Here is a 17,043-nt window from a genome sequence, read left to right on the forward strand (position 1 = left end):
AGCAGCGCGCGGCACCGCGGGGTTGCGGCCGCGCCGGCTCCGCTCCGCGGCCGGGCCGCGCTCCCCTGCCCTGCCGTGCCGTGCCCTGCCCTGCCGTGCCCGCGGGCCGGACCGGGCCCCGCCGCCGCACAGGCACGGCCCCTCCGGCAGGGCGCGGCGGCTGGCGCCGTGCGGTGCGGGCGAGCCCCGCGCGGGTCTGCGAGGAGCGGTGTCCCGCCGAGACAAAGGTGCCCGGCAAGGTGCAGCCGCGCTCGCCGCGCCCGCGCACACAAAGCGGAGGCGCCCCCGCCGCTGCGCCGCCTCTCCGCGCCCTCCCGCGGGGGAGCCCCCGGGGAAAGGGTTCGCACAGCTAGGGCTGCCTGAGCACTACCGGGAGGAGGAGAAGGGGAAGGCGGGCGGGGGAGCAGCTATGCCGTGCGCAGGAGGGAAGCCGCTCTGCGAGCGTGAACCGAGCTTAGCGCCGCCGCCCGCCTCGCCTCCCCGTCCGTCCGTCCCTCCCTCCCTTTTCCCCTCCTCCCCCCGCCTCCCCCCGCCGCAGACGGCTGCGAGCCCGGATGGTTTGCGAGCGGAGTTGAGGGGGCAAACTTTGAAGCCCAGATGCCTCTGGGGCTGCGCGGCAGAGCGCGGCTGCTCCTGCAGGCACCTGCCGCCGCCCTCCCCCCGGCGCTGCCGCCCTCCGCGGGGGCGGCCGGCCCCGCTGCCCGCCAGCGCCGAGGCGGCGGGCGCTGCGGCCGCGGCTGAGGGCGGGCGGGCGGGCGGCGGGCGCGCCCCCATGCGGGTCCCGGGCTGGGGCGCGCCGGCGGCAGGCGGGAGCCGGGCGGCGGCCGGGCGGTGCTCTCCCGCCGCCTGAGTGGGCGCGGCGCGGGACGGCGGCGCGGGGTGCCGGGAGCCATGGGCTATTGCAGCGGCCGGTGCACGCTGGTGGCCGTGTGCGGCGCGCAGCTGGTGAGTGGCGGCGGGGGCGGCCCGCGGAGGAGGGGGGAAGGAGGGAGGGAGGGAAGGAGGGGGCGGCGGGGCGGCTCCCCCGCTGCCCGGAGTGGGGGCCCGGGGAGGGGCAGAGGGGGAAGGCAGCGACCGCGCTTTGGGCGAGGAAGGGCCGGGGGGGAGCCGGGATGGGGACCCGAGCAAGGCGGCAGGGTGGGAAATAGGGGCTGTGTTACAGGTAGTTTGGCGGGGGCTCTGCCTGGGAGGCGGCGGTGGGCGCACGGCGGAGTTAATAAACTCGGGCAGTTCTCCCGAGCGTTGAGTCAAGTTGGTGCCTGGTTTCCTTTGACTGGCCCTGCGTAAGGCAGAGACGCGTGTCAGGGGTGATGCGCAGCTTGCCAACAGTTTGCCATACAGGTGTGTGTCTGAGTGAAGTTGTCACGCCTGAGCTGTTCTGCAGTTGTGGGGGTTTTTTTTGTTTTCTTTCAGACTTGTTGTCCAGTGTATTTTAACACTGTATCATTATGTTGCAACAGAACTTAGCCATATATTTATATTTACCTTTGGAGGAGACATGTGGCAGCACTTGTAAGCTCAGCTACCAGCGAAACTAGACTGAGTTTAAAAAGTAGGCACTGAGATACAATAACAAAGAAGCTGCCTAAAAATAGATCTGCTTAGCAAGATGGTTAGGCTGAGCAATTGTATTGTGGTACTTTGAAAGAAACTGGTGTTAAAGTTAAGAAACTCATGTCCCTTCCTGTAATGTATACATGGATTATTTCATTGTTGTGAAATCTGATACATGATGTAAGAATTCCTGTGGATTTTGATGCACTGTCATACACATAAAGACCTATCAATGGAATATGCCCCATTTCTTATTCTCATTATATTGAATGTTCATGTGCTGGCAGAACAGGTGCTGGATGCACCTTTGTTAAGCAGTTAACCTTAAGGCAGAAAAGAAATATTTCATGTTATTCCATCCCTCTACCTCTTACTGAATAGTTTTGCTGAGAAAGTGTAAGTCAGTGTCAATAGCAACCAACATTGTTGCCAATTTCTTTCCTCCAGGCAGGTACTAAGAGAACTATAGAAGAAGAAAAATAATAGATTTCAGGAACCAAATCCATAAAATAGTACGTAAGAAAGCATGTGTTAGCAGATCAGAAATTCTAAATGCCTGTGATCTTTTTATCAGTTGTCATCAACCCTTAATCCTTTTGTATTCTGGAAAACATTTTAATTGTATATGCTGTTCCCCACCTAAGTTATTTAATTCTTTGTAACTGGATGTATCTTATCAGACATGATTTATTCATGTATATTGTCTAAAAAAGAATCTTGAATAGTAGTAATGGTAGGGGGAATCTTGAGTGGAATGGTAGGAATGTAGCCTTTTCCAGCAATTTGGAAACATAAAATGAATGACTGAAGTTCTTCAGATCCATGTACATTTCAGAGACGTAGGGTTTTTTTCTTTCTTTTTCTTCCAAAAGAGACAAAAAATTGTTTAAATTGTGCCTCTTGTGGAGCTTTTTGGTTTTTTTTTAAATGCATTTAACAACCAGGAGGTCATGATGACTTGAGAATGTGTTAAGATGTTAAATTGATACTTTGTGGAAAATCTGTGAAGGAAAGCATATTTGCTAACTCATGGTGACAATAAATACATGCAGAACTCATAAAAACATCAACAGAAGTGATAATAGGAATGTATCAGCAGGTGGATGAACAGGTAAGCTAATGCAGAACTGTAGCATTACTTTCTACATGAAGCTTCCAAGAAGTGATTGTAAAATAAAATGGTCAAATAAACATATTTTTTTAAAAATAAATACTGTTTTCTGGATTAGCTTAAGAAAATTGTTAAAGAATCGTAAACTGAAAGCTAACTTGAAAATTTTTATTGAGCAAGAAAAGGATGTGCTAACAGCAACGCAAACTTCTGAATCACACTTGGCCTGTGACATGACATTTAGATAGGTTAAAAGCAGGAGTAATCATTTAAATGAGAAAAAAGGAGACGAAATGGAAAAAAAAAAAAGCCTTTTATTAAAATCACGTGTCATATTCTTTCATGTCCATATACCGTCAGATGGGAATAGGTTATGAGTTTTAAGTCAAGGAGATTTAACTTTCCTCAGTAGGCCCATGGGTGATTAATCTGTTGTCAGTACTTTTTTAGGTAAAGACTACTTAAAGGAGCAAATGCTGTCAAGATTCATCCTGGAATTAACATCCACGTTAATGCAGATGCAAATCAAAAACAAGGGATCTAGTAGTTATCTGGCCTGAGGAGCTAGGTGTGGGAAGCATTTCTACACTGACAACCATACTTCAAAAAAAAGGTGCAAAATTTAAAATGTGAAGCCTATGTGTTACTGGTACCTGGGATTCAGTTTTAAAAATGGTCATATTTGAGTAGAAAGTATACTTTTGTTTTGGGGAAAAATCGTGGTAAAGAGAAAGGTTTCTTTATTTTTTTAATGTAAATGTCCTTCCATCTCTACAAAGCTAGGGTGTGGTGATCTAATTGGTTTTTGTAGGCACTGCACAATAAACAGTATTGTGGAAAACTGCAGTTCATTAGAGAAGCTGTTACATATTTTACATAGATAAATGATATAGATGTCACAAATGGGTAAAGAAAGGGGATTGTTTCAAATGCTGGTTCAGGAGTAGAGCTGCATTATCTTGAGAGACCCTGCACAAGCAGAATTATTTTCACAAATGCATTTTAAGTGCTCATAGTTAAGGCAACTTACTGTATACCATCAGATTATCAGAAACCTCAAGGAATGCTTCTTCTCTCAAGGGCATACTGATCACTGCTCTCTGCTTATTAACATAAATATACCTTGCTGTTTGTGCTCTCATTTGTACTATGGAAAACAACCTTTGACAGCTCATTTTCCTCTGCATTTGTAGCCAATGAGAAAAATTAGCAGCAAGTAAAAACTAATTTTTGCTCATGTTAGGAGCAAGGCATTGCATTCTGTATACAAAATTCTCTCTCTCTCTCTCCATATGTATGTAAAGATACTACTTTTGGTCTCTTTTGCTCATTTCTCTTCTGAAGAGAACCCTGAGCTCAGGGGCTCTGGTGGTTTTTGCTGTATGGTAACTATCCTGGTGGCAACAAAAGACTTCTCTGCTATTTCATTTTGTCCTTTAAACCTCTTATTTTGGGGTGTTTCCTTTTCTATTAACAGCTTGCATCAGTAACACTGATACCTAGTGTGCCTAGTCTTTTAATAGTAAGAGCAGCAAAGGTGAAACTGCCAAGATTATTTTGCTTTCTAGAAGTCTTCAAGAGCCCCACAGAAACCAGTTTAAAACATTTTCTTCTTTCCCATTGTTGCTGCTTGGGAAAACTTGGAGCATGACAAAACAGTGAAAAGTACAGCATGTTTTCAACTTAGAAGGTCTACCCCCTCCAAGTGCAGTGAGGAGGAAGGACAGTATTTCATAAGGAAACTTTAAGTCCCTAATAATCATTGCCTGATTGTTTCTCACCATCAGACAAAGATTGCCATACTCCCAGGGCTAATTAGATAACAGATAATTCAGCTTTGACACTCCCTTCTCTCAGTTTCCATCAGAATTTACTGAATTCATTTATATAAATATTTCTGTAAAATTTGCCTGTTCTGCCTGTTGTTTTTCTTACTTCCTTTTTTTTTTCCAAGCAAACCGTATTGCAGTTCAGATATTCCAACCAAGTATTAAAAACCATACAAAATTTGTAAACAAGCCATATATGTATGCAAAGGGTCAGTGATTCTGAGGTACTCAATCTGATGCCCTAAAGAATTGTGTATGATAATGTACATATCCCTGAATCTCTGAAAACCAGTGTCTTTCACAAGCACCAGTGTACCATCCTTCTAGTCTCTCCTTTCTCTTGCTGACACCTCACTGCTGGGGCTATGAGCACACTGACGCAACCTCGTGGTGACTCTTTCTGAACTCATCCTGTTACAGTTCTGGCTGAAGCCACTGTCCAAGTCTGTCATGCTGGCCAAGCAGAATGAAAAAGACACCCAGATGTGGTTGCTTTGCTAAGATGCCAGATCTTTTGAGCTGATGAAAACAATGATCAAAATGCAAATAATTCGTATAGAATGTCCTCGTTCTGTACTTTTCCACAAGTGTACAATGCTAATTGAGAGAAAATTAAAATACTTTGTTTCAAAAACTGTTTCAGCTGAGGTAATTTCTTTGCTTAACTGTGATACTGGTGTCCATAAACACATTTAATTGCTCGTTGGACATGAAGATACATATTTGAACTGCTGTGGTGAAGTGGTGGAACCCAGGAAATGAATTACATACAAACTAGTATGGAAAGAAGTATCTGCCATATTTATTCTATGGCAAGAGGTGTCATGAGAGATGTCCATAATCTATATTCCACACTTGATATAAGTCTGAAGAGTATCTTGCACTCTTCCAATTGTCCCTTGCATTATTAAAAATCAGCGCATGTAACTGAAGAGAACAGACCATGACGCTTGGGGAAAATGTATGCCTTAGTGATTGATCCTGTAAAGTTTAGGTTTGCCTTTTTAAAACATGAATAACATTCTTATGCTCATTCAAACACTTCAGGAATGGTGGTCATGACAGGGCCTAGTCTACATCACAAATCTAGCTACGAGGATTAATACAGTTTAATATCATGAATATCCTTATTTGGAGAAAACCTCGTGTTTTAACAGTTTGGAGGTTGAATTGTCTCAGGACTTTCAGAGAGTGAAGTTTGCTGGATTGGGGCTCGGTTCCCACTGAGAGCAAAGCAGAGGGAATCACAGTGGATGTTCTTTAGAATTAGATATCCTGAAGTATTATGCAGCAAAGAACATATTTTTGTTAATATAGGGTCTTACACCATGAATAGCGTCAGGGTACTTTGCCATAGCTCACCAGACTACATAACTAGTGAACGTAGAATGTATTTTTTTTTTCATTTTTGTTAAAGGGAAGCGGTAGTGAAATTTTGGGACTTTACTTTTAATTGCTGAGTTTGGGGGAAAGCTTTTTTTTTCTTTTTCCACATGTGTTTTGATTGTGTTTCATTGTCACTGCTGCCAATGGTTTTCTATAGCAGCTTTAGGAGAGAAGTGTCTGCAGTGGAAAATTCTGATGACATGTACATGTTCCTACATTTTCTGCTAGCAAAAGGGAAATGAAAAACATGGGCTTTTCACATAGAATGGAAAGTGATGTTATTACTGAGCTTAGCCTGTGGAGCTGTAGTTTTATCAATTGGCAAAGAATAGAAAGGACTGGTTTCTGTGTTTTGGCTAGTACTTAAATATAAGTGCTGCCTTTGAGATTGTGACTGTGTCAACAGCTTGTGTCTGTCCCTTCTTTAAAGTCCTGCTTCTTGCTTTGTTTCAAATTTGATAGGAAAGTGAAAGTTTCATTGTATCCAAAAACATGTGATCCTACTAGCAATGAAAAGGAAACAGTCTGTAAATAGCAGACTTTCAGCAGATGTGTGTTTGAGAGCTATTGTATAACACTAAGGAGTAGATTTAAAGGTATTGCTGGAAATAGATAAACCAGAAACTTGATTATGAATTCAGAGAGCTAACATCTCTTGTCATGAAAAAATATGTAGCAATTTTTTAAGTTTGTGAGACCTTGGTAGAAAAATAACTTTTTTTTAAATTCTGTTTTTGAGATAAAATAGCAATGACTCATAACCAAACTTTTTTTTCTTTATAACTTGAGCTCAAAAGGGGTGATGAATGGATGTCTGAGGTAACAGTCCATTATATAATTGGATTTTAGTGGCTTGACATTTGCTGTGAAGGGGACAGTATTATTTTTTGTAGAAGTGAGAATGAATAATAATAATAAGTAACCAGTTATGCACTTCATGAAAAGCAGAGCATGTTGTGTTAAGTTACAGGGGTAAAAGATTTAAGACCAGCTGAATACCAGTTTTAATTCACAGTGTTTTGAAGCTCCTTTAGAGTTCAGTTAGCAGACTCAACATTCCAACACTGTAGAGGAAAGGTTTAAGGAAAGGTTTAAATAGATTGAGAGAAGTTGAATGAACTCCTTGGTTATAGGCACCTAGAATATCTAGCAGTTACTCTTCTTGTATAGCCATGGGGAAAATTTGTGACACTAGGAATTAATTTCATATTGACAGAGACAGGAGCTAGCGCTTTGAACAATGAGTGGTGTCGTGGGTTTTTTTTTGTTTTTTGTGCTGTTGCTTTATAAAAAGCACTAAGTAAGCATTTTAAAAATACACCAAAGGTTCTCTCTAGTCAGCCTGTATTCAATAAAGGGAAGTATCTCATTTTGTAGTTAACAGAAAGGTTGAAAACTGTGGTTGAAAACAGAAACATAGTATTTTAAATTGGTAGTAACTACTGTCCCAGGCTGGGCTGTGAGAATGTACACAGTGCAAAGTGCAGCAGATAAGGTGTGAAAACAAGTATTTGGTGAGTTGTTCCAGAAATGAATCTAAATACATGTGGGGTCTTCTCAATATTTTGGTGCATTTGGTGACACAGATGTCAACATCCAGTTTCATTTAGCATGACGTTTTTAGAAATTCCCCTGAGCTTAGGGACTGGTGAGATTCAGACAGTGTTTGCTTTGGAGGCTGATGTCAGTGGACTATTTGTGTATCCCAGTAGACTCCTAACTTCAGTTTTGGTCCCATGGTTCCACTGAACTCAAGAGATTACCCCAGGTGAAAAATGCCAAAAGAGACACCTCATTCCTGTGGTGTTTTATAAAAAGTATGCGAAAAATTTTGAAATTTTACAGGATTTGATTTAAGGTTCTGAGTTCAAATAACATTTAATGGAGAATAACAATAGTGAGTATTTTCAGATTTGGATGAGGGCAAGAGTATTGATGATCTGACTAAATCAGAATAATCTCTCGAGGTTTCTCTGCAAACAGAAGAGGGAGTCCATCAGGGGATAGGTCAGAGTGCCTAATGTTGTTTCTTGGCTTAAACTGACCATTAGAGTTGTGCTTTAAGTAAAGTGGTCTTTCAACTAATGTAGGCTTTTTGGGAGTGGGAGAGAGAAGAAAAATCACAGACCCATTATATGATGTTAGTCATTCACAGTACTTATTATTTATATTTTCCTTCCTCTTGCATTTTCACTTGTTATTTTAATGAGGAATGTTTAATTTTAACGAAAACTGCGATCTATAGATTGAGAAATAATGTTTTGGAAAGGTATTTGTGTCTTTATTTGCTATCAAGAGAAATTAAGAAGCCTGCTTTCACTAGAAAAATGTCAACCTTTGTGCATGCTCCCTCATGATCTCCTAAAATATGATGCTGAAACCACATGGATAAAACCAATTTATGCTCACTTTGGGGTTTGGATGATATTTCTGTAGCTTCCAACAGGAGTGAAGAAGACAGGGAGCATTGTAAATAATGTGCAATCAAAAAGAGTGTGCTGAAAATATAATAACTTTAAAGAAACAGTTTATTATCATCCAGATTAGTCTTCATTTATTTGTTTTATCACAGTGAGTGAAAGTGAGGGACTGTTGAGTGCTACCTGATTTGTAAAGTCGAATGGGTGCAATAGTTGAAATGACATTTTCTTGCCCCTGTGGCAAATAAACATTTCACAGTTCATTATTTTATGTCCTCTCCCCAGTTGTACATGCACCAGCTGGATGGCATCTGAGAATCGTTTAAGCATTTTATCATACTATAACCCTCTGATGGAAATGACATTTAGAAGAAAAATTACTGATTTCTGTGTTCACTAAAGAGTAAACATGCATAGCTAATGGTTCTATTCACCACAGATCATACTTATGCATTTTTAATAAAAACTTGATTTTAATTCATACATAACTTATGAGAAATGTTTATCAGTTTGGAGATCTGCTGATTCCCACTTAAATGTTTGCATATATCTGGATACCTTGAAAATATTTCTCACCTGATGCACAGATTAAGGTGAATCTTTGTAGACAACTTGCATCTCTGATGCCTACATAATGACATAAAGTATATGGGAAATGCTGATTATTATACTGCTTGCTGAAAACAGTAACAAACCCCATTTATTTGACATAATTGAATGTCATATTTTCCTATGCTCTTTGAAGAAATAGCTTTCTAATAATAGAGTTTGGGGTGGCAGTGTGTATGGGGGGTGGGTTTTCTTTTCTTTTTTTTTTTTTTTTTTGTATTTGGGATGTTAGGCAGTACCTCTAGTGGCAAGTCACCAGTTAGATGTAACTGGCAAGTTACCAGTTGTGTGAACGGGAATAAGAAAAGTCTGTCATATTCTATATTCATACCATAACAGATTGAGTTCTGGTTTCCTCCTCACCCTTCTCTGCTTATGAAGAAATTCTCATTAGCAGAGTTCTGTACAGAAAGCAGCATGCAAGGTTAATTCTATTATTTCTAAGATGTATGTTGAAATGGTGATGCTTGTCATGTTTATACCTTACATCACCTTTCAGAAGGCAGAAAATGCAGGATCATTTGCAGGTAGTGGGAGAGAGACTCATGCTATCTCATTCAAACGTAATGAATAGGCTCTGAAACACCCTCTGGAACTGGCTGCCTCTTTTCATCGACTGTATAGGCCTCTCTTCTGCATGCACCTTTATTAACCTCATTATTCAGTTAAGCCTGCTTATTTTTGATGATATCTTTGTACTAAAGAAGATTAGATAGACTGTCAAACTCTTTTTTTAGAATTCAAGCAGAACATAATGGACTGATACATTTCTTCTGGATGAATGGAAGTCATGCTAGAGGCCTAGAACAAGGGTCAGAGGGCTGGCCCTGTTCACCTTGAGTGGCATTTACTGTCACTCTGAGTGATGCTGCAGTAGTGAATTAAATTGGTGTACAAGAACATGATAGTATTAAGAGCTAGAGGATGTGGAATCTTAGGTACTGATTAATATTTGTGTAAGAAAGCTTAACTGTCTTAGGAAGTGATGTCATTCCTCTCCAGGTGACTCATAGTATGGGTCAATTTACTAATTAAAAATTCCTTTAAACTTCTTCATAGACAGACTAGTAATTGGCCCTCAACAAGTATATTCTTCTTGTTTGAAGATAAAAAGCTTTTGCGAGGAGAGGAAGATAGATGCTGTGATGCCTCTTTAGAACAATGCACGTCCCTTTGAAAAGCTATTCTTCAATAATTAAACAAAATGTAAAGTTTGCAAATTTTTGCCATGACTGACAATGGCTTAGCATTTTTCATTATGCTCCAGTCACAGCCTTTGTGGCAGGGTGTTCTATTACAGAGCACAGAAACAAAAGGAAAAAAATCCTGTTGTGTGTCATTGCTGCCTTCACAAAGCCTCAAATACATTAAACTCAAGATACTGTTCATTGTGCTCTTGAGCCACCAGTGACAAAGGTGCTCTGAGTACCACTGAATATGAGGGAGTCATATGCCATTACATCACTGCTCAAATTGGCAGAGCAAATAGCATTAAAAGAAATGAAAACATTAGCAGCTACAGGAATACAAAACAGTAAGCGGCTTGACTGAAAAAAATATAATATAGAATCTAGATATTATTTTTGTCATAAGTTATAAAGTTGATTTTACCTTTTTCTTGTCCTTTCTTTTTAACTTGCTTTTAAGTTCTTGTCCATGCCCATTTCATGCCCTTGAGGCTAGTTAGCTTTTATTTTCTTTGACACTTGCAGCAGTCACAGGCAGTGACAGCAGCTTGGTAACAAGCCAGATGATGGCACTGGTTGTGTTAACATAAGATATGGGCTTCAGTGTATCCTGAAAACAGAGTTCACTGTCTTGGATTTAATCAGGCGGACTTTCCTGAGTGTGGAGCTGGCAGTAAATTTGGTACTTCTAGAAGGAAACCCACAACAAACTGGAGTTAGATCCAGTATTCAGCAATATTCCTTATAATGCCTATTTCTAGTCCTGGCAATGTCTCAGACTATTTAGAGGGCCTACTGTCTGGTGCAATATTTTTTTGTTTTTTCTTTCATTTTTGCTAATGAAAACCATAACCCAGTGGTGGGGTCATAGTGGCAGGTACAGAAATAAAGTTATTGGCCTCAGCGACTGGAAGAAATGTCTGTTCTGCATCGTGCTAAACTGTGCTTTTTCAGATGCATAATAAAAGTTATTTATGGACACTGATAAAGTGGTATCTGTTGTATAATATCACAGATATGCATAAGGATAATAACAAAAGGCAGCTGGTTTAGCGAGCTCTATTTACTGCAGAAATGTGTGGTTCTTTGCAAATTGAAATAAAAAAAAATGGGAGAATGCTGGAGTTTTTTTTCTGCTTCCTGGTATTAGCAATCATTCTTGCCTTGCCGTGTGCTTATAGAGACAATTATGTGGGTCAGTATTATATTTGTCATGATGAGCACCTTATTAGAGGACAGCTGCTCTTCTCTGCCCAGCACATATATGTAGCTACCACTGATGATAATAGAAGTTGCGAGTGTAACCCTCCTCTTCATTTCCCCAACAGAGGATGCTGGAGCTCTCATGATTTCAGTTAAATGACTTAGGTATAAAGCCAGGAATGAAATAGTGACACATCTGTGACGATTCAGTTGCTTATTCAGAGTTCAGTGTCTGTAAGGAGGTTTTGAACTTCTATTACCTGGCCTTTTTAACAAGGTGAGTAAGAAAGGCACTGTTCAAATGCACAACATCTGAGTCTTTCAGTGCATGCTGTGTGTCTCCACAAGAAGGAGGCCAGGTATTCAGGATCCCATCAGCCCAAGAACAGTCCAAGTGCAAGCTTCCTTACACCAAGGAAGCTTGATGTGCAGAAGATATTTCCAGCTTGTAAGCATTTTGTGGTGTCTCCTCGGTCTCTCTTTATCCCATGAGGATTGAAAACCAGAAGTGACCAGCAGATTTTTCTGAAATTACTCAGATGCTGTAATGATGCTTTGGCTGCTGTCACTTCTGCTGACAACTGGACTGAATTGGAACAAAGGAGAACACTGCCGTCATAATGCTGTTAAGAACTAATGTAAACTCAGCTGGAGAAAACCATTTGCAGTGAACAGCAAAGTTTATTGACCATGGCAAGCCCAAGAACATACTCTCAAGAACCACCTCTTGGCATTTTAGCTGTTGTAATGAGCTGCATATGTAAATCTGTAAGCACTTGCTTCTCTCGGCTCAGAGCTGCCTGGTGGGCAACTCAGACTGGCCTAATGTAAACACATGACTCTATGTTCATGTAAGTTTCTCTTCTGTTTTTTGTTTGCATTTCAAAATTTGAGTAAATTGGAAATTCTGCACTACTTGGGGTGACTAATTAGATTTCCTGGTAAGCACAAGCCATGACTTTTTTTGGAAGGTGAAAATTATTCATCTTGAAACTACATCTATTCCAGACAGTTTCCTTACTAATTTCAGACGAGATACAAAGCTACAGTGATGAATGGATTGAACAGTTAATATTTGACATTTCCTTTTATGCTTATGCCATTTAAAAATAGCTGACTTTTGACAAACTGCTAGTACGTTTTTATGTGAATTAGAAAACCTAGACTTAGAGTAAGTTCACTGCTACCTTTCCTTTTGAGCTCTTCAGAAAATGGCTGTGCTAAAGGTTCCAGCTGCTTTGATGTTCAGCATGAGCACAATGATACTAAATTGGGTGAAGCTGTTGACTCCCTTGAAAGCAGAGAGGCCCTGCAGAGAGACCTCGACAAATTAGAGGGCTGGACACTCACCAACCAGATGAAGTTTAACAAGTGCAAGTGCCAAATTCTCAACCTCGGGTGGGGCAACCCTGGATATATGTACAGGGTGGGGAATGAGACACTGGAGAGCAGCCCCATGCAAAAGGACCTGGAGGTCCTGGTCGGTGGCAAGTTGAACATGAGTCAGCAGTGCCCTGGCAGCCAGGAGGGCCAACCCTGTCCTGGGGTGCATCAGGCACAGCATCACAGCTGGGCAAGGGAGGGGACTGTTCCACTGCTCTGCACTGAGGAGACCTCACCTTGAACATTGTATTTTTGGCACCACAGTGTAAGAAGGATATAAAGCAATTAGAGAGCATCCAAAGGAGGGCAACAAAGATGGTTGAAGGACCTTGAGGTGAAGCTGTATGAGGTGCAGCTGAGGACACTGTTCAGCCTGGAGGAGACTAAGGGGAGACCTCACCACAGTCTACACCTTCCTTGTGACGGGAAGAGGAGGAGCAGGCACTGATCTCTTCCCTGTGGTAACCAGTGACAGGACCCATGGAGCTGTGTGTCAATAGTAAACTTTAAAAACTGAACTTTTTTTTTTTTTTTAATAATAGTATGAGATATATTAAAGAGTGAAAGCTGATCATACAAACAAGTTCCAGAAGAGTACTTTAGAACAGCCCTCTTTGAGGCAGTTTGGAAGGTATGTCTCTCATAACGAGATGCTAACCTTGTTTTTTTGCCTCTACAGATTTCATGAGAACATGGTTCTAATCTCTGCACCCCAGGACCACCTGCACAATTTAGGATGATTTTTTCTGCTCTCATAGATGTGTCCCTGTGTTGGCAGTGCCCTGTGGTGAGGACATACTCAATGTCCTCCATGTGTGCTGTGAATGGTGGCATCCAGGGGACCGAGCCATGCTGGCACCCTTCATACCTCAGTGCAATAATAGCCACTGAATTGCATTCTTACAGTTTAAAATTATTTCACAGTCAATTATGTCCATTTTGTACCCACATAATCCAGCAGGAGGAAGATGAAGGAGAAAGTTAGTGCTCATGCAGAGACCTGAGACTCTTGCAGTGGATTGTCTTTGGTCTTCTCTACAACACCTCTAGAGTATTGTAACTTAGAGCTTTTATCCCATTTATCTTGAAGATGTGAAATCTGTTAAGGAGTGTGCTGAGACATGCTTGCTGAGTGAAGGAATGATTAATCTTCCAGGAGTGTTTCCATATAAAATGTCAAATTACATGTATGAGGAATCTCTACATCATAGCTACCCTAGGACTTATATAAGGTCACTATACAGACACAGCCACCAAAATCTCTTTAGAACATCAAATTTGATAGAGAGAAAATGTGCTTAGTGAATTTTTTTTAAAGGTCAAAAAGGTAAAGATCATGTATTTATTTCAATTGAAATTCAGCAGGTCTTAGGTTAAAGTAAGGGATAAAGAAAATAAATCTCTAGAATTATGTTATACTTGACAGAATATTGATCAATAATTGTCTCAGCAGGAGCTGATGGTGAGCTGAAAATTTGTTTACAAATTTACATAAATATTTTTGATTGGCACATCTTGTGCATAGTTGCACATAGCTTTACCCTAGATTTTTGTTCCACATTTTGTCTCCATAATAATGTTTTAGGAATGTTAAAGCATCCTTATTTTTGATTAAAAACATGTTAGAAAATTTTGTGTTTTGGTTAATGTTCCTGCAGTGTAAGAAAGTAAATATTTGCGTGGACATTATTAGCTTACTCATTTCTCGAAGAATGTTTTACACTGTAGTGGTTTTACTGGATACCCCACAGAGTACTGCTGCTGTAAGGAAGTTGGTGTTGGAAAGGGAAGCATTTTGAGAATGATAGGTAGGAAAGTGCATCTCTGTAGTCCTTCTAAGGAGAGTACTCATACTTGACAAATGTCATACAGGTATTTTCTAAAACCTTTCTTCATGTGTCTACATTACAGTCTCCCTATGCCTGCAGAAGTAATACAAGGTGCTCCCTTCCTTGTCAGGGTTGGTCTTCCCAGTCTTTCACTAGTTAAGATTAGTAGTATAATCTTAAAGTAAGTATTTCTAGTGCACCTTGTGGGAGATCTGTGTCATTTTCTGTACTGCTTGCTTTATTTGCTGCCATACTCTCCCATGCACGCAAGCACCTGAGAGGAATTCCTTGCAGGTACCTACCTCGGTGCCTAAACTGCCTTTCAGGATGATGGAGGCAGGCAGGGGCGTCTAGGGGGGAATTGACTACTCTTTGTTAGCATTTTGAAACTTTACTTAGGTTCTTTAAATCATGCTCTGAAAGAAAAAGTATCTCCATGAACCTAATTTGAATATTTAGTCATAAATTAGGCATGTGGAATACACAGAATACTTGTGCTTTTTCTGCTCCCATGCACATCTGATGTATACTTTGTACTGAATATAAATTAGGTTAAAATATGGATAATTTTTTTTTTCCCTTTCTCTTTACCCCCTTTTATATTTCACAGAATTACAGAATGGTTGGGTTTGAAGGGATCTCTGGTGATGATCTCTCCGTCTGCATAGTCCAACCCTCCTGCTAACGCAGCCTCACCTAGAGCAGCTTGCACAGGATCATATTCAGGCAGGGTTTCATAACTTCTGGGCTGCCTGTTCCAGTGCTCTGACACCCTTAGAGTAAAGAAGTTGTTCTTCATGTTCAGGTGGAATTTCCTATATTTCAGTTTGTTCATGTTGCCCCTTGTCCTGTCACTGGGCACCAGTGAAAAGAGGCAGGCCCCATCTTCTTGAAAACCAGATTTTTTTAAGTTATATCATCTCCTTATGGATCTGCAGAATACAAACAAAAAAGAGACTATTTTACTATTTCTTCAAGTTTAGTCATGCAATAAGATGGATGTAATTGTAAACAGAAAAACTGTAAAATAGAGTTAATAAAGTTCATCCCCTCATAATGGTGTCTGAGTCTCTGCTTTCAAAGAGCTGACATGCATTTGTGGAGTTTGTGACTGTGGTTTTTTTTCACACTTTTTTTGTCACTGTTTGTATCTTTTCACTACTCAAGTTCTACTTGTTTAACTTCCTTGAAATGTCGTGGAAGGAAGAAAGGTTACATGGAACCACTTCTTAGTTGGTATTTTTTATATTAGCTTGCCTTCTTCTGCTGCCATTAGCTATAAGCTAAGATATATAAACAGCAAGGATTGCTTACTATGTAGCTACTAAGAAACATGAAATATTTCTGGATGGAATCACTCTTCCTGGTTCTTTCATAGGTTACTGTGTCTGCATGAATTTTCTTGGTTGCAATCAGTCAGTGATCTCTTTGGTGACAAGATAATACACCTGCCTGTATTTCACTGGACTATCTTCTTTATTCCCATAGGTAATAGTGGTTAAAAATGTAAGGGAATATCAGTTCTCTTGCAGCATGACAGGAGAAAAAGAGGCATAGCTGTTTCCCCCAAATACTGCACATCTTGAGGAAATGTATCTTTAGTGAAAGAAAATCCCATGATAATGAATGAAATAACAGTAAGGTTTATTGAGTTCAAGAAGTGCAGATAGGAAAATAAGAACTGATCTCTGCTGTAGTAACAGCTACCATGAGATGTGGGAGAGGAGGAATGGGGAGAAGAGATAAAAGGAAGAGAAAAGAAGGAAAATACATCTTTGATGGAACTAGTTTTTAATTTGGGGAATTTGTTCTCAGAGGGGTTTCTTTCCGCTGGACCAACCTCTTCTTATAATGTTCTGAAATCAAAAAGGACAACAGTTTTTCAGGGATTCATAGTTCAGATGAGATAAAGAGGTTGAAGGAAGTAAGTCAGTTTGAAATATATATATATACAGGAAATGTATGTTTATGTGTTTATCTAACAGGAAAAATGTGTATGTCACAGTGATGTGTGAAGATGTCATACTTGACATTGAATTAATGTTTTAAGCAGTGATGTGTCAGGTACTGCAGGTGTACTGCAGTGCATACGTGATGACACTGAATGTGTCATAGAAATGGGGACTTTCAAAGAAAAACTCACATAACTTGAGCTGGGAAATTTGGTTTCTGGGGAAAAGAAGATGAAGCTTAGGCACAGACAGAGTCTTAATATGTTGAATAGAGGATGCATATAAGAGGTGGATTACATACCCATTTTCAGCTCAGTGTTGCAACAAAGAAGACAGCAGCTTAAGAAAATATGCCTGAATGAAGTCACAGCTCTGAATGTGTGTGCTGTGAGTTTTTAGAATAGAATCCTGTTGAACTGAATAGAATCATAATCTCCTACGCTGCATGGGTGGTACTCAAGACTTTAGGGAAATGGATGATAAGTCTGATACTAATGGAAGTCTATTAGAAAGAGATATGAATTTATCTTGCATGTGTCACAGGTGAATTTGTCTTTAGCAGACCCACAAGTTGAGAAGA

At 40.7% G+C, this 17,043-nt stretch overlaps 1 protein-coding gene across 4 annotated transcripts in view; it reads left to right on the forward strand.

Moving 5' to 3' along the window:
• The first annotated feature begins 691 nt into the window (after window positions 1-691).
• Window positions 692-17,043, forward strand: part of NKAIN2 (sodium/potassium transporting ATPase interacting 2) — a 534,113-nt gene continuing 517,761 nt past the window's right edge. Inside the window, exon 1 of one of the 4 annotated variants that reach the window (XM_063389933.1) lies at window positions 692-945. Coding sequence is in view for 3 of the 4 variants with exons in the window: in XM_063389930.1 (XP_063246000.1) it covers window positions 892-945 (54 nt within the window). In the remaining variant the exon portion in view is untranslated. The remainder of the gene's footprint in view (window positions 946-17,043) is intronic. The other 3 variants (XM_063389930.1, XM_063389932.1, XM_063389931.1) reach the window with 3 other exon arrangements.

Source organism: Prinia subflava, chromosome 2 (genome assembly GCF_021018805.1).
Source record: "Prinia subflava isolate CZ2003 ecotype Zambia chromosome 2, Cam_Psub_1.2, whole genome shotgun sequence".
NCBI classification, from domain to species: domain Eukaryota; kingdom Metazoa; phylum Chordata; class Aves; order Passeriformes; family Cisticolidae; genus Prinia; species Prinia subflava.